At 38.3% G+C, this 25,182-nt stretch overlaps 1 protein-coding gene and 1 long non-coding RNA gene across 8 annotated transcripts in view; one reads left to right on the top strand and one right to left on the bottom strand.

Moving 5' to 3' along the window:
* Positions 1 to 1,122: 1,122 nt before the first annotated feature.
* On the bottom strand, positions 1,123 to 24,979 carry LOC144308036 (uncharacterized). 2 transcript variants are annotated; one of them, XR_013374687.1, is made up of 4 exons: positions 24,700 to 24,979; positions 22,450 to 22,525; positions 8,181 to 8,232; positions 1,123 to 2,210 (listed from the first exon to the last, which is right to left on the bottom strand). It is a non-coding gene; the product is annotated as an uncharacterized LOC144308036 (long non-coding RNA). The 2 variants fall into 2 exon arrangements; XR_013374686.1 differs by lacking the exon at positions 24,700 to 24,979 and adding an exon at positions 23,482 to 24,687 and having other exon boundaries at positions 1,163 to 2,210.
* DIAPH2 (diaphanous related formin 2) overlaps positions 23,770 to 25,182 on the top strand; it is a 1,055,757-nt gene continuing 1,054,344 nt past the window's right edge. For 3 of the 6 annotated variants that reach the window (XM_077888176.1, XM_077888175.1, XM_077888173.1), the window contains exon 1: positions 23,771 to 24,191. In XM_077888176.1, the coding sequence (XP_077744302.1) occupies positions 24,060 to 24,191 (132 nt within the window). In that variant the 5' untranslated portion in view covers positions 23,771 to 24,059. Of the gene's footprint in view, positions 24,192 to 25,182 lie in introns of all 6 variants that reach the window. The other 3 variants (XM_077888178.1, XM_077888174.1, XM_077888177.1) reach the window with 2 other exon arrangements.

Below are 25,182 nucleotides of genomic sequence, written 5' to 3'. Positions count from 1 at the left end.
TTGATTTTGTGGATTGAATGTAGTCATTAAAGCAACAACAACACACTCATGAATTCCTTTAATTTTGTTTTTCCTTTTCAGCTAGTTACCTGGCATTTTATACTCAGCATTTCCTATTGAATTCATCTCACCTGAAGTCATTCAATGTTTAGTTTTTCATTTAATCAACAATTCTAGGGATAAAAATTTCCATATTTTCTATAATTTTTATCCTAAAAAGAGGAAATCTCAAGTCAAGTCATTGTCTACTGTTCAGTCAGAAAATGTTTCTAGGTCTTCATAAAAAAGATAAACTATATGTTTGGGAATATATTATTTGAAGTACATAGTGAAATGGATTACTCTTGAGAATTCCATTCCATACTCTTGAGAAAGTGCCTTTAGGGAATCCCAAGGATATACTCTCAAACTTTGAAACTTTGATGACCTATGAATATTCTACAATGGCTAGAAATGTTATTCTTCTGGGAAACTGGCAAATGTGTTTTGTTACTTTGTCAAAGCTGCTATCTACATTGCTCTCCAGAATTGGGTATATCTTGCTTGAAATATGCTAACTTCAAAAGATAGTAACATATTTCTTTGTTTTGAGAAAAGCTGTGAATATTCCTATTCATTCCTTATTTCTAGGAAAAAAGTCAGATTGTAAAACCAATTGCTTCCTTTGAAAATACCCTCTGATAAAATTAAGTAAATTCTGACTCCAAAATTTAACATGATAAGATTTCATAAGAGAACAACTCTTCTCTTTGTATATATACCAATTCTATTTATCATTTGTAACTTTCTAAGATACATTTCCTGGCTCACATATTGTGCTAGTGAGTTTGCAACAAATTAAAAACAGATGATAATTTATTTAGTTCATTTAGTGATGTGTGTGATATGATAAATGTGATATCTATTTGATAGTCACACAGATGTCAGAAGATACTTAGGAAAGTATAGGATGTGATGGAGAAATAAACTCACTTCTACTATGATTCTACCCAAGAGCTGAGGGATTATGTTGTTAAAAAAAAAAAAAAAAAAAAGAAGAACCCTGAGACCTAGAGAGAAGAGAGACAGGGAATATGGAATTGTCAGTGCACATGCAAATTTGTGTAAAGGAAAGATACTAGAGGAAAAAAATAAATACTGGGTCACAGTAAAGTTATATTTTCTGTACAAAAGAGGCTCTCCTGTAATGTATATAAATATTCCCATAGGACTATGAGATCTTTCTATTTTTAATTCCATACTTACCAAAAGAATCTTTTAGTTATCCTATGAGTTGCTAGGGCTGTCATAACAAAGTACCACAAACTGGGTGGCTTAAATGGAAATTTATTTTCTTGCAATTCTGGAGTTTGGAAGTCTCAGACTGAAGTATTGGCATGGTGGTTTCTTCTCAGGCTTCTCTCTTCAGCTTGCAGATGGCCATCTTTTTCCCTGTATCTTCACGTGGTCTTCCTCTATATATCCTAAACTTTACTTATAGAACAGAAGTCATTTGGATTCTACCCTATTGACCTTATTTTAACTTAATTACCTCTTTAAAGACCCTATTATCAAATAAAGTCATATTCTGAGATACTAAGGACTTCAACATATAGATTTTATGAGGACACAATTCAGCACACAACAATTATTATTTCAGGTTTCCACATAAATTAATACAAAGAATGATTCCATATAAATTTAAAACATATTTTTTGGCAAAATACTTGTGACTGTGAGTTACCTTTCTAAAGTCTGATCTGTGTGGGGAATTAAATATCCATTCCTGAATACCTGTTCTGGGCACTGGCATAGGTGCTGGGCTAGAAAGACCAAGGCAATACATTTCTTGACCTTGAAGAATTTGCAGTCTAAAGGAGGGAAAACAATATAAACAAGGAAGTACAAAAAAGTGTGCTGAATATTACTACAGAGGAAATGCAATAATGAAGGATCAAATTCAGCTAGACCCATGGTGACCCAATCAAGGTAAAAGAATATATTAAACCCTAAATACTGCCCAATTAATACTACTGCTTAAGGTATTGGAGCTTATTATTTTTAAGACTTGGTTTATTGGGATCCCTGGGTGGTGCAGCGGTTTAGCGCCTGCCTTTGGCCCAGGGCGCGATCCTGGAGACCCGGGATCGAATCCCACATCGGGCTCCCGGTGCATGGAGCCTGCTTCTCCCTCTGCCTGTGTCTCTGCCTCTCTCTCTCTCTCTGTGCGACTATCATAAATAAAATAAATAAATAAATAAATTAATTAAAAAAAAAAAAGACTTGGTTTATTCATCTAGTTTGTGTTTTGCCTAAAGACTTAAAACTTGTTTGATATAGATTTTTTTTTATAAAACTTTATAAAGTGTTTTTATTTGCAGAAAAAAAAAACAGCTTAAATATGTTCATTTTTTGTATTACTGTGATGGTCATGACTTTGCAACGTGTGTTATCCAAATTAAAAATCCATCTTGATAGGCTTTTATAAGTTAAGCCATTGTTGAACTCAAGGCTATATATAAGAACTCTGAAATCAAGGACAGTAAAAAAATGTATACCTGAATTGTTTGCCAAAACTAGAATAATCTCTAATGATATATAAGAACTGGGTCAAAGGTCGTGAGATAACCCAACTCATTATCAAATATTTTATCACTTAGCAGATATCTATCTTATAAAAGTTGTCCTACAGTTCTCTGCATATACTAGTGAATCTTCATTATAGATCTCTCTTTAGTCTTTAAAGATGCTCTTAGAAGTAGAAGAAGGTTTTTGGTCACCAAATGCCACAAAGAAAAGGTCAGAGAATCCTCTTTTGAGTAGTATATTTAAAATGGTATGAGTTTAACAGATATGAGTCTAAGAAACAAAAAGATAAATGGTATGACAAATGCTAACTTAAGGGCAGAGTTATTAAGGGTTGATAAACTCATTCCATAAGAAACCAATGTTTTCTTCCTTAGCTTTCTTCAAAGCTATATGACTGAGATTTGAAATATATAAAATGAGAAGGTTCAACTAAATTAATTTTATGGTCCTTGTCAAGAATTTCGAAGGGTCTGAGATTTTACTATATATACAAGTTAACAAGTTAGTTGGGCACAGTTTCATAGATGCTGGCAGAAGACACAAAACTCCAGGCTCAAAGTCAAAGAAAAGTTTATTAACACCAGTAACATCAGTATTTATACCAGCTCCCTGAACTCCAATTCCCACCGGGTAACTTAAAGAAGACTAGAAGATCCATGCAGTAGGGTACATTATTAAGAGGGGAATCCTGAGTTTATCACTTATAATGGACAGTAATCTCTGGAGGGAAACACCATCTCTATTTTTTATGGCTGTTCACCATTCAGAATTATTTTTTAATTGAGATATAATTCACATACCATAACCCTTTCAAAGTAAACAATTCAGTGATTATGAGTACATTCACAAAATTGTGCAACCATCACCATTTTAGAATGCCTGAACACTTTCTATCACCTGAAAAATAAACCTCATTCTCATTAGTAGTTCTCATTCTTCCTCCTCTAAACCCCTAGGTTTAAACCACTAACTTACTTTTGTCTATGATAGGTTTCTTTCACTTACCATAATGTTTTCAAGGTTCATTCATGTCGTAACATGAATCAGTTTATTGTTATGGCTGAATAATATTCATTGTATGGATATAACACATTTAATTTATCCATTCATAAGTTGATGGACATTGGGTTGTTTACATCTTTTGAGTATTATGAATAATGGTGGCATAAATATTCACGTGTAAGTTTTTGTGAGGACATATAGTTTCTATACTCTTGGTTATATAACTGAGAGTGAAATTGCTGAGTTATATGGCAACTCTAAGTTTAACTTTTTAAAAAACTGCCAAAATGTTCATTAATGCAGCTGTATCATTTTACATTGGTACCAGAAAGGGTTCTAATTTCTTTATATCCTTGCCAACACTTACTATTTTCTGTTTTCTCAGTTGTAGCCATGATAGTGAGTATGAAGTGATATCTCATTTTGGTTTTGATTTGCATTTCCTTAATGGCCAATATTGAACATATTTTCATGTGCTTATCAGCCATTTTAATATATTCTTTTGAGAAATGTTTATATAAATCCTTTGCCCTATTTTTACATTGGATTATGTCTTTTTAGTGTTGAGTAGAGTTCTTTATATATTCTAAATTCTAGACCCTTAATATTTTCTGTGTATTATATTTCCACTTTCTTGATGGTATCCTCTGAAGTACAAAAAGTGTTTCATTTCAATCAAGTTCAATTTATCTGTTGTTATTGTTTGCTTGCCTTTGGTGTTTTATATATAAGAAACCAAAGTCAGGAATATTTACACCTCTGTTTTCACTTAAGAGTTTTATAAATTGGGGATCCCTGGGTGGCTCAGTGGTTTAGCGCCTGCCTTTGGCCCAGGGCACGATCCTGGAGTCCTAGGATCAAGTCCCACGTCGGGCTCCCGGCATGGAGCCTGCTTCTCCCTCCTCCTGTGTCTCTGCCTCTCTCTCTCTCTCTCTATCATAAATAAATAAATAAATAAATCTTAAAAAAAAGAGTTTTATAAATTTAGTTTTTCCATTTAAGTCTTTGATCCATTTTGAGTTAGTTTTTGTATGTGATGTGAGGTGGAGATCCAACTTAATTGTTTTTCATGTGTATATTCTGACTCAATGCCATTTGTTGAAAAGACTACTATTTCCCCACTGAATATTTCTCTTGTCAAAAATCAAGATTGAAAGTCAGTGCAGAATTGACAGTAAAAGGATGGTGTTCTAATTAGTGGGGTTAAAGGAGAAGTAGTCTTTGCCCTTGTGACTGATTGGATTAGGAAAATGGTTTCATTCCTAGAGGAAGGAGGCATTCTTCTCAAGTGCACATGGAACGTTCTCCACAATAGACTACATACTGGGTCACAAATCAGGTTTTAACCAATAACAAAAGATTGGGATCGTCCCCTGCATATTTTCAGACCATAATGCTTTGAAACTAGAACTCAGGCACAAGAAGAAATTTGGAAGAAACTCAAACAAGTCGAGGTTAAGGACCCTCCTGCTAAAAGATGAAAGGGTCAACCAGGAAATTAGAGAAAAATTAAAAAGATTCATGGAAACTAATGAGAATGAAGATACAACTGCTCAAAATCTTTGGGATACAGCAAAACAGTCCTAAGAGGGAAATACACCACAATACAAGCATCCCTCAAAAAATTGGAAAAAACTCAAATAATTACACAAGCTAACCTTGCGCCTAAAGAAATTGGAAAAAGAACAGCCACTAAAACCTACATCAAGCAGAAGAAGAGAGTTAATAAAGATTTGAGAATAACTCAATGAAATAGAGACAAGAAGAACTGTAGAACAGATCAACAGAACAAGGGGTTGGTTCTTTGAAAGAATTAATAAGATAGATGAACTATTAGCCACCCTTATTAAAAAGAAAAAAGACTCAAATGAATAAAATCATGAATGAATAGGGAGAGATCACAACCAATACCAAAGAAATAAAAACGATTTTAAAAACATATTATGAACAGCTATACGCCAATAAATTAGGCAATCTAGAAGAAATGGACGCATTTCTGGAAAACCATAAAGTACCAAAACTGGCACAAGAAGAAATAGAAAACCTGAACAGGCTGATAACCCAGGAGGAAATTGAAGCAGTCATCCAAAACCTACCAAGACACAAAAGTCCAGGACCAGATGGCTTCCCTGGGGAATTCTATCAAATGTTTAAAGAAGAAACCATACCTATTCTACTAAAGCTGCTCGGAAAGATAGAAAGGGATGGAATACTTCCAAGCTCGTTTTATGAGGCCAGCATCACCTTAATTCCAAAATCAGACAAAGACCCCCACCAAAAAGGAGAATTATAGACCAGTATCCCTGATGAACATGGATGCAAAAATTCTCAACAAGATACTAGCCAATAGGATCCAACAGTACATTAAGAACATGATTCACCATGCCCAAGTGGGATTTATCCCCAGGATGCCAAGTTGGTTCAACACATGTAAAATAATCAAGGTGATAGATCACATCAACAAGAGAAAAAGCAAAAACCATGACCCTTTCAATAGAAGCAGAGAAAGCATTTGACAAAACATAGCATCCATTCCTGATCAAAACTCTCCAGCCTGTAGGGATAGAGGGAACATTCCTCTTAAAAGCCATCTACAAAAAGCCCACAGCAAATATCATTCTTAATGGGGAAACACTGAGAGCCTTTCCCCTAAGATCAGGAACAAGACAGGGATATCCACTCTCACCGCTACTCTTCAACATAGTACTAGAAGTCCTAGCCTCAGCAATCAGGCAGCAAAAAGAAATAAAAGGCATTCAAATTGGCAAAGAAGAAGTCAAACTCTCCCTCTTCACAGATGACATGATACTCTACATAGAAAACCCAAAAGCCTCCACCCCAAGATTGCTAGAACTCATACAGCAATTCGACAGTGTGGTGGGATACAAAATCAATGCCCAGAAGTCAGTGACATTTCTGTCCACTAACAATGAGACTGAAGAAAGAAGAACTAAGGAGTCAATCCCATTTATAATTGCACCCAAAAGCATAAGATACCTAGGAATAGGGCAGCCCTGTGGCGCAGTGGTTTAGCGCCGCCTGTAGCCTGGGGTATGATCCTGGAGACCTGGGATCGAGTCCCATGTCAGGCTCCCTGCATGGAGCCTGCTTCTCTCTCTGCCTGTGTCTCTGCCTCTCTCTCTGTGTCTCTATGAATGGATAAATAAAATCTTTAAAAAAAAAAAAAAAAAAGATACCTAGGAATAAACCTAACCAAAGAGGTAAAGGATCTATACCCTAAAAACTACAGAACACTTCTGAAAGAGACTGAGGAAGACACAAATAGATGGAAAAATATTCCATGCTCATGGATTGGAAGAATTAATATTGTGATAATGTCAATGCTACCCCGGGAGATTTATAAATTCAATGCAATTCCTATCAAAACACCATGGACTTTCTTCAGAGAGTTGGAACAAATCACCTTACAATTTGTGTGGAATCAGAAAAGAATCCAAATATCCAGGGGAATATTGAAAAAGAAAACCAGAGCCAGGGGCATCAGAATGCCGGATTTCAAGTGATACTACAAAGCTGTGATCATCAGGACAGTATGGTACTGGCACAAAAACAGACAATATTTCAATGGAACAGAATAGAGAACCCAGAAATGGGCCCTTAACTCCATGGTCAATTAATATTGGACAAAACAGGAAAGACTATCCCCTGGAAAAAAGACAGTGTCTTTAAAAAATGGTGCTGGGAAAATTCGACAGCCACGTGCAGAAGAATGAAACTGGACCAATCTCATTCACCATACACAAAGATAAACTCAAAATGGATGAAAGATCTAAATGTGAGACAAGATTCCATCAAAATCCTAGAGGAGAACACTGGCCACACCCTTTTTGAACTTGGCCACAGTAACTTCTTGCAAGATATATCTATGAAGGCAAAGGGAAAGAAAAGCTAAAATGAAGTCTTGGGACTTCATGAAGATAAAAAGCTTCTGCTCAGCAAAAGAAACAGTCAACAATACTAAAAGGCAACCTACACAATGGGAGAAGATATTTGCAAATGACGTATCAGATAAAGGGCGGGTATCCAAGATATATGAAGAAATCATTAAGCCAAACAGCAAAGAAACAAACAATCCAATCATGAAATGGGCAAGGGCATGAATAGAAATGTCACCAAAGAAGCCATACACATGGTCAACAAGCACATGAGAAAATGCTCCGCATCACTGGCCATCAGGGAAATACAAATCAAAAGCACAATGAGATACCACCTCAGACAAGTGAGAATGGGGAAAATTAACAAGGCAGGAAACAACAAATATTGGAGAGGATGTGGAGAAAGGGGAACCCTCTTGCCCTGTTGATGGGAATCTGAACTGGTGGAGCCACTCTGGAAAACTGTATGGAGGTTCTTCAGAGTTAAAAATAGAGCTACCCTATGACCCAGCAATTGCACTATTGGGGATTTACTCCAAAGATACAGATGCAGTGAAAAACTTAGAATCCTGCATCCCAATGTTTATAGCAGCAATGTCCACAATGGCCAAAATGGGGAAGGAGCCTCAGGGTCCATGATAAGATGAATGGATAAATATTTGTCTATATACACAATGGAATATTACTTAGCCATTAGAAACGATGAATACCCACCATTTGCTTCAACGTGGATGGAACTGGAAGGTATTATGCTGAGTGAAGTCAACTGAAAAAAGACAAACATTATATGGTATCATTTATTCGGGGAATATAAAAAATAATGAAAGGGATTAAAGGGGAAAGGAGAGAAAATGAATGGGAAATATCAGAGAGGGTGACAGAACATGAGAGACTCCTAATTCTGGGAAACCAACAAGGCATAGTGGAAGCGGAGGTTGGCGGGGTGGGGGGGTGACTGAGTGATGGGCACTGAGGGGGGCACTTGACGGAATGAGCACTGGGTGTTATATGTTGGCAAATCGAACCCCAATAAAAAAATATACAACAAAACAAAACAACAAAAAAAGAATTTTAACATGTAAAGCCAGTTGTATGTCAAGTATATGTCAAATAAGGAGTTCAGAGAATTACTCAGAACTCTAGGAATAATAATTGTAGTTAATATCTATTGAGTATTATTTTTTAAAAGATTTTATTTTATTAGAGAGAGAGAGAGAGCAAGAGCACACAAGCAGAGGGATAGGCAATGGGAGAAGGAGAGAGATAAAGAAGGAATCTTAAGCAGACTCCATAGTCAGCATGGAGCCTAACATGGGACTCAATCTCATGACCCTTAGATCATGACCTGAGCCAAAACCAAGAGTTGGACAGCTAACCAACTGAGCCACCCAGGCACTCCTAGCAAGTACTTATTAGGTGCCGGGCACTATACTAAGCATTTTATATATATTAATCTCATTTTCAAAGCAACCTAGAATGGAGGTATTATTCTTAACCTCATTTTATTTATGAGGAATCTAAGGCATAATAAATTTAAAATACTTGGCTGAGATCCCAACATCTTGTGAACAGTGGAGCAAACCATAATATACACTTCCTCTCATAACAGTATCTCCAATGTATTCACTGCTTTATGTAGCAGACCATGAGTATGTGAGTTTGACATCTGACATGTACTATATTATATCATTTAATCCTCATCAGCACTATGAAGTACACACTTTTTTATAGAGGAGGAAACAGGCACAGTGGGACTAAGTAACATGTCACAAATTATATCGCAACTAGAGGAGGACAGAGATTTGAACCAAGGATCTTTATCAGCCAGGTGAGTCCTACTGGAAAATAGGTTGAAGACTATTTTTTTGTTTAGAAGTTGGGCTGTGGTGCACGCAGATGGATCTGATACTTGCCTTAGGCAGGTCACTATTTGCCTGATTCTGAAGGCATTTTTTGCATGAATCCCTCACTGCCTTGGTTTACTTGCCCAACTAGATAGTCAGGTACCTACAACAGCTGGCATTACAGTGGAGACTGCTAAGACTTCCTAACTGATTAACCACCTCTTTGCCTCTCCCCAATACTTTACAGATAAGTTGGTTCCCCCAGGTCCTTTACCCCAAATATCTGGGTTTCTACCAGTCCTAGTTTCTTTTTATTTATTTATTTATTTATTTATTTATTTATTTATTTATCTATCTATCTATCTATCTATCTATCTATCTATCTATCTATTTATTTTTTTATGATAGTCCAGAGAGAGAGAGAGAGAGAGAGAGGCAAAGACATAGGCAGAGGGAGAAGCAGGCTCCATGCACCTGGAGCCCGATGTGGGATTCAATCCCGGGTCTCCAGGATCGCACCCTGGGCCAAAGGCAGGCGCCAAACCGCTGCGCCACCCAGGGATCCCCAGTCCTAGTTTCCTCTCCTTACAGACTTTGAGTTACTGATAACCGTAAAGTCCCCTAGCAGAATGTATATAAATTATGATATAGGCTGGTTCACAAACCATCTTATTTGGATTTAAATATATTGACTTCCTCATAGATCCATTGCTTTATGTTGGCATTAGGAATTCCATGCACAGTTGAGAGCTGTAAATGTAGAATAAAGCAGTTTTATAAGCCATACTCCCTGCTGAAATATCAAGGGTGTGGATTACATTAAATGTCTTAATTCTTTCAAGCACCCACTCAGATTATTTTGGAAAATAAATATATCCCCTCCCCTTGACCCTATTCCTAGCCTTGGAGCCACTTGTTCTCTCTGGTATACAGTATTGAGTGTCAGGGTATTAGAGTTTCCTTAAATCATCAGAAGCAACCAATTCATCTCTTTTGTTCATTTACCAGTTTTGCTTTGCTCCACTCCTGAAAGTTCCTGCTGTTTTGGATTTGATCCATATCATACACCATTTATCCCTGACTCTATTCTTGCCCTCCATTCAAATATGGCTTATTATTTCATTCCATTTATTGTTACATTTAAAACATGCAGTTTAGCACTTTTAAAACATCTGAATGGAAGAGGTTTTCTTTTTTGTTTTTGTTTTTGTTTTTTTTTGAGAAGGCAGCTGGAATGACAGAATTCAATATACTACGCCTTCAGTATTCCTCTCCTTCATGCAATGTCATCTCCCTTGCTGGTACCTTGGTTTTTCTTTTTCCTCTGTCCTATAACCCTTCTGCTCATGACTGTTTTCTTCTACTTCAGTGGTTCTCAAACTTTAGCATGCATCAAAATCACCTGGAGGGCTTGTTAAAGCAGATTGCTGGATCGCAAACATAGTTTCTGATACAGTAAGTCTGGATTGCTGCTCCAGAATTTTAAGTACTAAGAAGTTTCCAGGTGATGCTGATGCCATTGGTCTGCAGACTATACTTTCAGAACCATTGTCTTTGGTCAACACTGTATATATATTAACCACCTATCTCCCCACTTGTTTTCTTTTTTTCTTTTAGATTTTATTTATTTATTCGTGAGAGAGAGAGGCAGAGACAGGCAGAGGGAGAACAGGCTCCCAGGAGCCTGATGTGGGACTTCATCCCAGGTCTCCAGGATCATGTCTGGGGCTGAAGGTAGTGCTAAACTGCTGAGCCACCTGGGCTGCTCCCCCCCCACCCCCACACTTGTTTTCTAAGCCCTTTTTTGAGAATTGCCTTGATGTGCAAAGCTGGCAGGTGTGGCTACAGACCCTGATCTGCCATAATCACCCAGGGCCAAGTCTTTAAATTAGAACCAATGGGATGCCTAGGTGGCTCAGTGGTTTAGCACCTGCCTTTGGCCCAGGGCGTAATCTTGGAGTCCCAGGATCCAGTCCTGTGTCCGGCTTTCTGCATGGAGCCTGCTTCTCCCTATGTCTCTGTCTCTCATGAATAAATAAATAAAGTCTTCAAAATAAATAAATTAGAGCCAAGGATCTTGGGGTTACCCTAAAGGCAGAAATGCAATATACTCATTAGAGGTAAGAACTCAGAATCAAGATGTAGGATTTATGTTCAAAAGCTCTTGAAACATATTCCCAAAGTGTTTTTAACTGTCCAAATTAAGCTAGTTCAGCATTCTAGAAGTAATAGTGAGGAAAAATAAATTTAGAAAATGAAATGTAATCTACTCCTGATTAACCAACATAAATGTGGTTTCTCATATTCATATTTGTACTAATTTTCTTTCTGTATGTGTGTCATTATTAAATGGACATGCTTGTATTATATATATATATTAACATGATAAATAAAATATTTATCTGAGTGCTTTGTGTATGCTTTTTAGTGTATAAGGATATATCTAAGCAATCCTTATTTTACTGTCATTTGCATGTTATAAACCTCTAGCATTTAGAGTAGGCTTCTAGCACACAAATAAAATTATGGAAGTCAGTCCAGTTTCTGATACATTCTGAGTATGGCTCCCCCTGATTCTTAGTTTCAATTTGACACCTTAGACTTAGTCTCCACCCTATATAGACCCTGTACTCTGTATCTGGTCACAGGCCAACACCAGCAGAGACTTTCATGGAATAGGGAGTGAATGGTTTAAGTTATTACATCTGGCAGGGTGAGAAGAATGATGAACTAAAGAAGCAGGGGAGAAAAAAGAGAGACAAGTAAAAGAGAAAGAAGCTGACAGACACACATATATGTCAAGACTATTCTATGAAAAATACTAGGCTGTTTTTCCTATTTGGCTGGTGAACTGTTTCTGAAAGCAATCTCAGAAGTGGAGTTCTAAGCAATGTTAGCTTTATTTTAATGTATTTATAGTCTTTCAAATGTGTATTGTTTCCAAAAAAGAAATCTGCTCATCAGTTTCCTGATTTGTCTTTAATGTCACCAAAGACCTTGTCCTTTCTGACGTTAGCTAGCTAGCTACCATCTCTTCAAAATTAATGTATTTGTTCTGCACTGTTATAATATATAATTTGTTCTAATCTGTTATTGCACTTTCCAGGATCCCATCCTACCTGTCCGATTTTTTTCTTAGCATCCAGCCATCCAGTTTAAAAAATATTTCTCCTCCCAGATTCCCAATCTGCATGCCAGTAGTATGGTACCATTACCATCCCTGTCACACTGAACTGAAATCTTAGCACCTACCATGAGTAATAACCTGCTAAGCTAAATCCTTGGATGACTTCTTTCCCCTTCCCATAGTCAAAATGAGCTTTCAACAAACCCTCCTTCTTTGGTTCTCATAACCTTCCCCAGTCTCTTCCTTGGTGATCTCACCTACTACCACATTTTCTACTAATATTGCTACGTAAATGACTCTAAATCTTCATCTATCTCCAAACTTTTTCAGAAACACAAGATCTAATGTCTAATGATGTCTTCATCTGCATACTTTTTAAAATAATAAATTTATTTTTTATTGGTGTTCAATTTGGCAACATACAGAATAACACCCAGTGCTCATCCTGTCAAGTGCCCCCCTCAGTGCCCGTCACCCATTTTGTAGGCAATCAGCATTATATTTTTCAAAATATATTTCTCCTCTTTAATTCCCAATTTGCATTGCAAAATTATCACTCTCCCTGTAACTCAGTATTGAAACCTCAGAATCACCTTCTACTTTTCCCATCCCCCCATTTCCTATATCAGGTCATTAAATCCTATAAATATGACCTGTGAAGTCTGTTCCCATCTTTCCGATCTTTCTTCTACTGTTCTAAATCATAGTCTTATTATTGCATATCTATCATTGACATATATTATTAACTGCTTTGGGTCCCTTGAACCAGCCCAACTCAATAATGCATCTCATGTTCACCAACCATCAAGTTAAGCTATGGATGCCTCCATGCTGTTTACCATTGATTTTCCTTCCTCCCTTAAGACACCTAGTTATGATCCTGGCTGTAACTTATAAACTCTTGGATCCACAAGCCAAATTTAATAGGGACTTTAGTCCTTTGCACTGTGTTTATTTTTTGACTCTTGGTTTTTCTTAGCAGGTTTTACCTTGACTCACTTTTCTACTTCCTCCTTCTCTGGACTATTCTGGATATCTGCACTAAGTCAGGTTCCTATAATTGGCAGTCAGGTTGAGCTAACATACTCATTCTCCAATAAGAGAATGACTTTTGAAAGTGGTGTCCTAATTTATCTCCTTGCTTCCAGTTTCTCATCTATAAACCATTCTAAACACTAATGCCAGAGCATTGTTCTTAAAACACAGGTCTAATCGTGTTTTTCCTGTTCATATATTTCTGTCAACTCTCCACAGTTACAGAATAAATTTCAGCATGGCATTCAAAGTCTTCCTGATTTAGTGCCTCTTTCCTAGCTTTACTTCCCATTACATAATCATAAAATCGACCCTTCAGCTCCATTAGATGTCTATTCAATTTCCAAACCTAGCCTACATTTTCCTTTCTCTAATTTTTTACCCATGTCGTTCCCTCTCCCTTAAAAGCACTTTCCTCTCATTTCCAACTTTTAGGGTCCTGATATTTAAAGGCACAGCTTTTCCATAAGACCTTCCCCATTCTCTTCCTCCTTTATAGTTCTGTAATATTCTTTTTCAGTCAGATGAGTTCTTATCAGTTGGCTTGAGTATATATCTTAAGTCAAATGAGATCATGAATAGTGTTATCATTCAAGTATCCTTAGCACCATGCCCTGGACATATTTACTACTCAATGGTTGTTAACATAATTAAAACTATATGTTTAAGTTCTAATATGCTAGCTAAAATATTATTTTATAGTCCTACATCACATTTAATCATCAAAAATGTTGTAAGAAGAAAAAGTAATCTAAAGACAGTCATATATTATTGGAAGATCACATATAGAGCTTTGCCTGCAATGGAAATGCTTTATTCTGTAGATTTGGGATTAAGCTCAGCCTTGTATATTTTAATTTGGCCAATATTGAAGCCAAGACTTTCAGGCATTTTGATGGTATAAAATAACAACATGATGAATGATTAAAGGATGAAAGTTTTGATGCAAAGCAGGGTTGGTTCATAGGATTTAGAGGCAGTTCTACCCTTATATAATATCAGGGTGTCAGGTGAAGCTGCTAGTACTGATGAGATGGCAGCTCACATTAGTTTTTGTTTTGAATACAGTAGAAGCCCAGTGTTATGAGGCTATTTGTAAAGAAAATAACAATAAATAAAATAAAAGCAGCAATAAAATGGATATCCTCACGTCTAGTACTCAAGAAATTACCCAGTGATCAAAGGTCTTTTCCAAAAATTTTCTTAAAAATTAATGTGCATATCTCAAAGAAGGCTTTATGAATGAATCTGATGCCAATGTAGATGCACATTTTAGCTTCTAATATGTTGGAATGGGGCGCCTGGGTGGCTCAGTCGGTTAAGTGTCTACCTTCAGCTTAGGTCGTGGTCCTGGAGTCCTGGGATCAAGCCCCAAGTTGAGTCCCATGTCAGGCTCCCTGCTCAGCAGAGAGTCTGCTTCTCCCTCTCCTTCAGCCCCCCCTCCCACTGCCCCTGCTCCTGCCCTCTTACTTACTCTCTCTGAAATAAATAAATAAAATCTTATGAAAAATAATATTGTGGATTGGAAGACTTAAAAATAAGAACTATGTATTTGCCACTACTATGTTAGGTAATATGTAATTTAATGTAATTGGTTTCTGGGTTGTCCTGTTTAGTTTATTTTTTTAAGATTTTATTTGTTCATTCATGAGAGACACAGAGAGGCAGAGACACAGGCAGAGGGAGAAGCAGGCTCCATGCAGGGGCCCGATGCGGGACTCGATCCTGGGACTCCAGGATTACACCCTGGGCCGAAGGCAGGTGCTAAAGCACTGAGCCACCCAGGGATCCCCTTACTAAGTTTATATAAACTTCTAAAAGTTGTTCTGGTACATAATATATACTTGATTAAATATGGTGTTTGTGGTCATTTCCATGACACCAGGCCCTGGGTCAGAAGGAAATTCTTCTATTATATCATTGTATAGAAAAATCAAACCCCATATTTCCTGCTTTTGCCAGGAGAGGAAGGACAAGATTGGTGTTCACATGAGAATATCAACTCTTTGCAATTGTAAGTAAGGTATAGCTTGTCATTGTGTGTATAGCAGGGGACGTGGCTTAAATAACTGATCTGTATTTATGTCTGAGAAACAAATAGGTAATAATGAACAAATAAAAATTGATGTGGAATGGTTGAACCTTGAAAATATTATTCTCATTGAAAGAATCCAATTACTAAAACACCATACATTATGAGATTCTATCTATGTAAATGTCTAGAATAGGGAAATCTAGAATATAAAGTGGATTAGTGGTTGCCTTGGGTTGGGAGGAGTGTAGTTTGGGAGGACTGAAGAGGGGTTATAGTTAAAGACAAGATTCTTTTTGGTGTGATGAAAATATTCTAAAATTGATTGCAGTGATGGTTATACAACTGTGAATATGCTAAAAACTGCTGAATTGTATACTTTATTTATTTTTAAAAAAATTTTTATTTATTTATGATAGTCACAGAGAGAGAGAGAGAGAGGCAGAGACACAGGCAGAGGGAGAAGCAGGCTCCATGCACCGGGAGCCCGACGTGGGATTCTATCCAGGGTCTCCAGGATCGCGCCCTGGGCCAAAGGCAGGTGCCAAACTGCTGCGCCACCCAGGGATCCCAATTGTACACTTTAAAAGGGTGAAATGTATGATTTGTGAATTATATATCAATAAGGCTGTTAAAATTTATGTGGGAGAATACATAAAACAAACTTTTTTGAGAGAGTGCATGTATGTATGGGGGGTGGGCAGAGGGAGAAGGAAAGAGAGAAGAGCTTGATCTCACAACTCTGAGATTATGACTTGAGCTGACATCAAGAGTCCAACACTTAACCAACTCTGGCACCCAGGTGCCCCAAAATAAACCTATTTCTAAGACTTGTCTAACTACTCATGCCTAGATATGAAAACAAGTTACAATTTACAGATGTCAAACATGTCTTCTTTAATTTTCATAATTATATTTTGAAAAGGTCAGAAAATAAATCACAAGGTAAAAGAGACAATAGATTTTAGTTGCATAATTTTAGTCTCACTTTTAAGCTACATTTATCTTCAAGAGACTGTTTATGCATACTAATTTCTTTATATAGCATCCCTATTAAGTATTAAATATCACCCTTATTAACACTAATGTGTGTTTCTCTGATCCATGTAATTTAGCAAGTAAATTGAAAGTCTCCCCTCACTGTTTATTACTACACCTATGTCTTACTAACTTAAAGACTGGACAATTACCATTTATGTTCTGTTAAGGCACTCTTGAAAATTGCTTTGGGGCTTCGGGACTTTGGTTAGCAGGGAAGTCTGTTCTTTGTTAGCAACATATTTTCCATATAAAATTCAAAGGCTTGGCTTTCAGTATATTGTATAAAACCATAGGTGGCATGAATCTGGGAATTCTCAGCCTCTATTAGTCTCAACACTTTCCGCAAAAGGAGAAATTGGCCCTAGAGTCTTTTGGACTAATTTTTGTGGGACTATGTTTTAGCTGGCTTCCAGCCCCAATCCCTGTAATCATCACAACTGAACACATTAACCTTTATACTTCAGGTAAGTGACCATTATTGGTCATTATTTTTTCCAGGCCTTTTCTCGTTGTCTACTTTTCCTCCATTGGGACCAATCTTGTCCGTAGTCAGAGAGGATTCAAGAAGAGTATTTTAATAGTTTGATTGCTTAGCATCAAGTGGACCTATTACTTCTGGTCCTACTGTGATCTCACAGAGGAGTTACAGAAACTGAGTGTCTTTGTTGCCATCTTTTATTTGCCTGTCTGTATCTGCCTCTCTTTGAAGATTTCATGTTATGCTAATTTCTTTAGGCCTGGTGCCCTGCCTTGTATAGCAGTATCTTGCCAGACCTCTTAAAAGATTACTAATTTGTTTCTTAATCTCAATCTTCATCACTGGATTCCTCCTTATCTGCTTGCCAGACTGGATTCTGTTCTCTGCCTGCCTGCCAGGACATCCATTACTGGACTTTTAGAGTCTAGCTGTCTGCCTACTGCCTACTGTTACATAATCCTTTCTGCTTTACTAGCCTGCCCAGACTCTTCCTGTTGGTGACTTCAGGAAGCTTCTTAGCTTTCCTGTCCTGCTGTAATTAGTCCCTTTAGGTTTTAGGTACCAGGATCCTTGGCATGGCTCTGGCTGCAAAAGACAAATACCTTGAGATACTATCTTCCAGTTTGCTACTAGGTTTTTATTTCCTTGCACCAACATTTTAGTAATTCTTGTCTACTCATTCTTTTTCTTTGTTTCCTGTATATAATCTATGGAGAGGAACAGTTTGTTCCCTTCTTTGTTTAAGTTTTTATTTGAATTCTAGTTAATAGTGTAATATTAGCTTCAGATGTACAATACAGTGATTTAATACTTCCACACAACACCTGGTACTCATCACATGTGCACTCCTTATTCCCACCACCTACTTAATCCATTCCTCCACTCCCTTCCCTTCTGGTAACAGTTTGTTCTTTCTAGTCAAAAGTCTGTTTCTTGGTTTGCCTCTCTTTTTTTTCCCATTGCTCCTTTCTTTTGTTTCTTAGATTCTACATATGAGTGAAATGATATGGTATTTGTTTTTCTCTTATTTCATTAAAATAAAAAGCTGCTGCAAAGCAAAGGAAAAAATCAACAAAACTAAAGGGCAACCTATAGAATGGAAGAAAATATTTGCAAATGACATATCTGATAAAGGATTAGTATCCAAAATATATGAAGAACTTATAAAACTCAATACCCATTGTGAGTTCAAGCCCCACATGTGGCATGGAGTTTACGTAAAATAAAAAATTTAAAAAAGCCTCAACACCCAAAAAATGAATAATCCAGTTAAAAAATGGGCAGAAGATATGAATAGATATTTTTCCAAAGAGGACATACAGATGGCCAACAGACATGTGAAAAGATGCTCAGCATCACTGATCATCATGGTAATACAAATCAAAACTACAATGAGATATCACCTTATACCTTTCAGAATGGCTAAAATCAACAACACAAGAAAGAACAAGTGTTGACAAGGATGCAGAAAAAGGGGAACTGTCTTACATTGATGGTAGGAATGCACACTGGTGCAGCTACTCTGGAAAACAGTATGGAGGTTCCTTAAAAACTTAAAAATAGAACTACCCTATAACTTACCAATGGCACTACTAGATATTTACCCAAAGAACACAAAAATACTAATTCAAAGGGATACATGCACTCTGATGTTTATAGCAGCATTATCAACAATAGCCAAATTATGGAAACAGCCTATGTCCATTGATTGAAGAATGGATAAAGAAGATGTGGTAAAAATGTACAATGGAAAATTACTCATCCATAAAAAAGAATGAAATCTTGCCATTTGCCAAGGTGTAGATGGAACTAGAGTGTATTATGCTACATGAAAGAAGTCAGAGAAATATATATATGATTTCACTCATATGTGGAATTTAAGAAACAAAACAGATGAACACAGGGGAAGGGGAGGAAAAATAAAAACAGAGAGGGAGGCAAATCATAAGAGATTCTTAACTATAAAGAACAAACTGAAAGTAGTTGGAGGGGAGGTGGGTAGAGGGATGTGATAAATGGGTGATGAGCATTAAGGAGGACACTTATTGGGATGAGCACTGAGTGTTATATGTAAGTGATGAATCACTAAATTTTACTCCTGAAACCAATACTATACTTTATGTTAACTAACTTAAATTTAAATTTAAGAAAAGAATAAAAAGTTATTCTGCATGCTAGGGGCCAGACTAGCTCCTTACTTCTTTATTTTGTAACATTCCTGCTAAATATCTTAACCCATTACTACCACTGTGTCTTATATTCAAAGCTGCTTACATGCTGGGAAAATGCCAGAGGGACAAGTATGTTTCCGACTATTATTCAACATCTATGTTCTCACCATTCTACTCAAGCTCCACTGGCTCCTCAACATTATTGGTCAGTATTGTTTCCAGACCTTTCTATATGCTGTCTTTTCCTTACTTCCTTTCTTTGCTTTGCCTGTTCACATCTGATTTCTGCTTCATAGCTTGGCAGCTCAAGTTCTACATTCTCCTTCAAAACTTCTTCATCTATTCTAGGTCCAACCAATCTTACCTATTTATCATGTCATGTTGAATTTAGATTCAGTATCTCTAAGTTAGGCATATAATTTTCAATTACCCTTTCACAAATTTGTTGTTTTCTTAAGTAGATTTTATAGCTATTGAGGGCAGAGATTTTCTATTTTACAATATGTTTCATTACAAGTGTTTGTGTACCATGAATACCACATTAGCAATTGGTAAATAGGAGAATTATGTCAAAATAAGGTGGAAGTCCAGTTGGTTTACATGTGAATTTTCTTAGCACTTTAAGTTTTGAGGTGATGAGGAACAAGCTTTCTCACAATTAAGCTTAAGTCCTAACGATATATGAATACTTTTAGGAAAAAAAGAAGAATCTTGCACCAGACTCTGCCCTTTCACTATGACTGGTTTAGTGGTTTCAACAACCTGTAAGTTCCTTGCATTAAACTATCTGGTGAAGCTGTGATTACTGATAATGATGTTGTAAAGAAATTTTACCACATTTTTGAAAAAGTTGGGTACTCTTCATTTAGATTTTTAAAAAAAGATTTATTCATTTGAGAGAGAGAGAGAGAGAGAGCGCGAGAGAGCACTATAACAAGTGGGAGGGGCAGAGGGAGAGGAAGAGAGAGAACCTCCAGCAGATTCCTTGTGGAGCCCAATTTTAGGCTGGATCTCAGGACCAGGAGATCTCGAAGAGAGCCCAAACCAAGCCAGAAGCTTTACCGACTATGCCACTCAGGTGCTTCTCAACTAGATTTTAATTCTGATGAAGATAATATCTTAAAAGTGAATGCCCTTGAGGATCCACATCAGGAAGGAGGAAGCATGACGGCTACTAAGCACTGAGGGTTGTGATGCTGGAGCAAATGCCAGTGGAGATTTAACCTTGTTAATGTTTTTATTAAAATGGTTGTTTTCATTAGTGCTCTGATTATAAAGCTGCATTGGTTTTAAGTGATCTTCCCTAACCATGTTTCCATAGAATCCCTGTTCTTCTCAGTGTGCAATTCTATAGAACAGGAAATTCTTCAGGAAGACATATATGACATTATAGCAGAATGTTTGGTATTTTTTTCTGCATGGCATCTATTATAGCAGAATGTTTGGTATTTTTTTCTGCATGGCATCTATTTTGGTGTTGGCACATAGTATATGCTTGATAAATACTTGCCTACTCTTAGACAAACTTTATATCACAAATGTTTTTCCACGACCCTAATGGTGGTTATGTCTCATTTTTGTCTAATCCATGTTTCCTTTCATTTCTCTATTAATGACCCAGATGGTTTAGAAGAGAACATTCATCCAAAGGGAGACACAGAAAGCAAGAGGGATACTATGAGGCTCATCAGAAACCTCTGGGGTAACAAATGACTCTGAGGTCAATTTGAAGAAAGACAGAGCCTAGCAGCCTTTTATCTTTCTTTTCTTCTGGGGCTCAGTTTTTAATGTTAACTGGGTGCTAAACTCGTGAGAAGCCAGAGGGAGACATCATGAGGTTAGCGAGTCTAACATAAACTTTTGATATCCTGATGTTAGTAGCCTCCTTCTTTTTTCAGCATGAAAGAAAAGATGTTTCTACATCCACCAAGCTATATGTGTGTCCCAGGAAGGTAAAAATAAAGGAATGTAGGTGCAATTAGATCAGCCCTAGGACTGTATTGGTGAAGTGCCTGGTTCATAATCAGTAGACAAATCCTTGTAGGACAGCAGTGGTTTTTTCATGTGTTAGCCTCCAGGAGAGACCACTGACCCTGATGTAGGGAGGAAGGGTGTTTGCTTAATTACTGTTTACATTAACTAAAGCAAAATGCTAAAAAACAAACATCAAGAATGAAAATGGGGCTGAGATAATCATAGTAAAGTCAAATGTAAGCCATATCAAGAAGAGACTTCTTCAGTTCTTGCAGTAAAGATTATGCATCTTTTACACATACCTCTAACTGGATTTAAAATGAAGCTTCACTTGGTCTGAGGAGAGTGAAACTCAACTTTATATTCAAAATAATGTCAATACATTTTCAAGTCTATATACACACTACAAACAGAATTCATTTGCATTACAACACCTTCTCCCTTTTAAAACCACACCAATGAGACCTACACGTCCTTCATGATCTGGAAACTGCTTATCTGTTCTACTTCTCTTGGCAACAGAAGCCTTTTCCCCTAGATGTCCTCAATTTCTTAACCATAGGGTTGCTGCACATGCTATTGTCTTTTCCTTGGCCCAAAATGCTCTTCACTCTCTTTGCCTTGTGATTGCTCAACATAGTTTTGTTTAATATGCTTTCCAATAGCCTGAAAGCCCTATAAGAGCAAGCCACATCTGTCTTGTTCACTATTGTATCTACAATGCCTAGCACAGTACCTAACAGTAGGCTGTCAACAAATACAAACTTTAATTATATCCTTAAGACTTAGCTCAAACATCATTCTCTTTGGGAAAGCATCTTGGAACCTTGAAATTCTGGTGGTTTACTTCCCTCATGTACCTTAAGAGCTCCCTGCTCATATCTGTTGTACTGAAGTGCTGTTCTTTAATGGTCTGTCTCTTCCAGTAGACTATGAGGTTCTAAAGGGCAGAAAGTCTGTTCACTTCATCCTTCTAACTCAAATCACTCTGTATAGCACCTGGTATACCTTAAGGAGCTTAATAAATACCCACGGAGCAGATTATTGAGCCATGTTTGAGTTTGGAGGATTCTCACCCATATCCACATCTCTTAAACAGGAAATTAGATGAAAGCATTGGATAAATAGATCATGTCTTTCTGTAGCATGCATTTTTACTCAATTTTTCAGGAGGGGAAACATTTAAATAATTTAAATAACATATGGTTGTGTGCATATAGTGAGTCTTATTCAAAATATACATCAAATTTCAAGACAGAAACTTTGACCAAGCAAATTTACCTTAGGGTTCCTTGTTCATCCTGAGAGCATGTATTTCCTCTTCTGTGCTATTTTTGGGTAGTATACCACCTGCATGCTTAAAAAGAAAGTTAGTGACAATGACAAAGCCAGGATTAAAACTGTTTTTAGATATATAAGGTTCTTTTCACTCTACTCTTCCAGTTAATTGCCTTATCATATCTATAGCATGGTCAAATTTATCCTATTGCTCTTTCAATCAATATGCTCATAAAGCAATTAGATTCAGCATAGCTGAATTTAGGTTGAAGGGAAGGGCAAAAGAAATCATAGCCTGAAGATATCTGGATAACAGGCATATGGACATGTTAATAGTATCTGAGTTTACATTTCAGGCTTCTCTAGCATATGTGTTCTTATTCTATGATGGTTGTTCATTCGAATCCTGCACTCCTCTGTAATGTTCTCAGTGTAAACACTATTTTTAGAAGGCCCTGTTTAGATGTTAGAAATATAGCATGGGCCTCTTCCTGACAATTCAAGCACTAATGACTAATAATGCTTACAGTACCTGCAGCTGCTGCACAAAAATACCTAGCATTTGTCTAGAGATTTACATTTTAAACAAAGCATTGACACACATGATCTTTCTCCCAACCCTGAACCTAAACTAGTTCCAGAAACTGAAAATAGCACTCAATCCAATTGCTAACTCTCTATAGGTGCTTTGGTTAAAGAGCCTTAACTGCTTCTCTTCCCCCAAGATTAAGTAGTGGATGCCTGCTGCTTCTACTACCCAGCAGCATGGGAATAAAGGAACAACTGTATTTCTTTGATCGCAAAGCAGTCATAGCAATACAAAGCACCCCCCTTTCCACTTTGACCCATACAATCTGTCCAGGCAATTAATCAGCACTCCCAGTGGTGGTTTTCCCATAGGATGCCAGCTGTCTTGCCAATCCACCCCTCCCACAGAGCTTAGCAGGACCACACCCCCAGAAAGGCCTCTGTGGGGAAGGTGCTGTGGCCCACACTAGTGGAACTGATACTCAGGTAGACCTGCCAGTGACTCACACTTGAATCCGTACGGGCCTCAGTTTCCCCATCTTTAAAATAGGCTACACCTCCTTTCTCTTGACTAGTTCCCTTCCATTTCACGCTAGGCCACTAAGGAAGTGAAATCCGTGCTTAACAGCAGTTTAAAGTCCTGTCCTTTCTTCTGGCTCCGGTCGCTGTGCTGGGCATGCTCAGTAGCTGGGGCCCGCTTGGCACTGGAAGTAGGAAGCAGCTTTCGGCGCCCGGGCGGCTGACTGCGGGTACTTTGATGAATCACGTGTGTCGAGGCCCTTTTAAAGAGATAGTCACCTACTTTCCCTGCACCCTAAACGCCGCCCTAAGGGCGGCGGCGCCAGCGACCGCGGTTATTGCAGCTGCTCAGGGGCAGGGCTTGCCCCAGCGCCGAGTAGTGGCAGCTGCGGCGTGTTGCGTCGTTGGGGGTGCCTGGGAGCCGGGAACCAGCTCCCCAGACAGACACACTCTCACACAGGAAGAGGTGATACCGGATCAGTTGGGGCAGCGGGAGCACCCCGAGGGTCTTCCCCAAGTTGAGGAGAGGTGGGGTTACAGGACACAGGTGTTAGGGCCGGAGAAAGATGGAGCAGCCCGGGGCGGCGGCGTCGGGCGCGGGAGGCGGCAGCGAGGAACCCGGTGGGGGCCGGAGCAACAAGCGGAGCTCCGGGAACCGGGCCCTCAACGAAGAGGAAACGAAAAACAAACCCAAATTGGTGAGTGCTCCCGCAGTCCCCGCCGGCCTTGGGGACAGCGAGAGCCCCGGGATCCATCGGCTGTTGGGCACGGAGGAGGGGGGGGCCGGGGCCCCTTCCCAAGGCTAACTGCGATCTCGCTGTGCTACTGGGGGAGCCGCTAAAGGAGCGGCCACGCCGAAGCGCGGAGACTGCGTGGGGGCGGAAGAGCACCCCCTTCGACCCCTTAACCCCTTTCTCTTATTCTGGGAGGCAGAGCGGAAAGGATAAAGGCCCCACCCAACTTGGGGAGACTCCGAGTACTGGGTAGGGTCTGTTGTTTGTCTAACTTGTGGGCACAGATCTTCCCGCGATTCCTTTCCTTCCCACCGCTGTCAGTTGCTGGGTTTTGACTCTTTAACGCTCAGTGTCCGGGCAGAAGAACCTCTCGTTTTCAGTCCAAATACTTAGGAGCCCACTCACAGACTTGCAAACCAGCCCCACCCTAAAAAAAACCACAGGGCGTAGGCTCCTAGTCTTTTTACTTTACCCGAAATCCAAGGAAGAGTCGCCTACGTGCGCTTTTTCCCGTTGCCTCTTGCATGTGCTCTCCCAAGAAACATTTCTTTGTAAGAGTGGGGGAAGCGTGGGAGTTCGAGGCTCCGTGAGATACCACCACCAACCGTTGTGTATATAATAGGCATTCAGTACAGTACTTCCACTTAGTTAAGAACTCTCAAAAGCAGTAAGGCTGCACAAGTTTCATTGCCCTGAAAAGTCTGTGAGCCAGTGGTAGCATTTCCTGCCATTGACATAATTTCCTGCCACTAATTTAGTGTGCTTAGGAATGTAATCTATAGGGCCTGGTAATAGGTTGGGAAATACTGGAGTTTCAACTCATCAGTTAAAAGGGTTCCTCTTTTTTTTTTTTTTTTTTTTTATGAAAATGGTTTAATAGTGAAACTTAAGAACTGGTAGCATTAACAGAATATATTGACCATGGCAAATATGCAGACATTTATCAATAAAGTTT

The sequence above is a fragment of the Canis aureus genome, chromosome X, assembly GCF_053574225.1.
Source record: "Canis aureus isolate CA01 chromosome X, VMU_Caureus_v.1.0, whole genome shotgun sequence".
NCBI lineage: Eukaryota > Metazoa > Chordata > Mammalia > Carnivora > Canidae > Canis > Canis aureus.
Note: the sequence above shows the minus strand (reverse complement) of the source record. Positions and strands in the feature narration are given on the sequence as shown.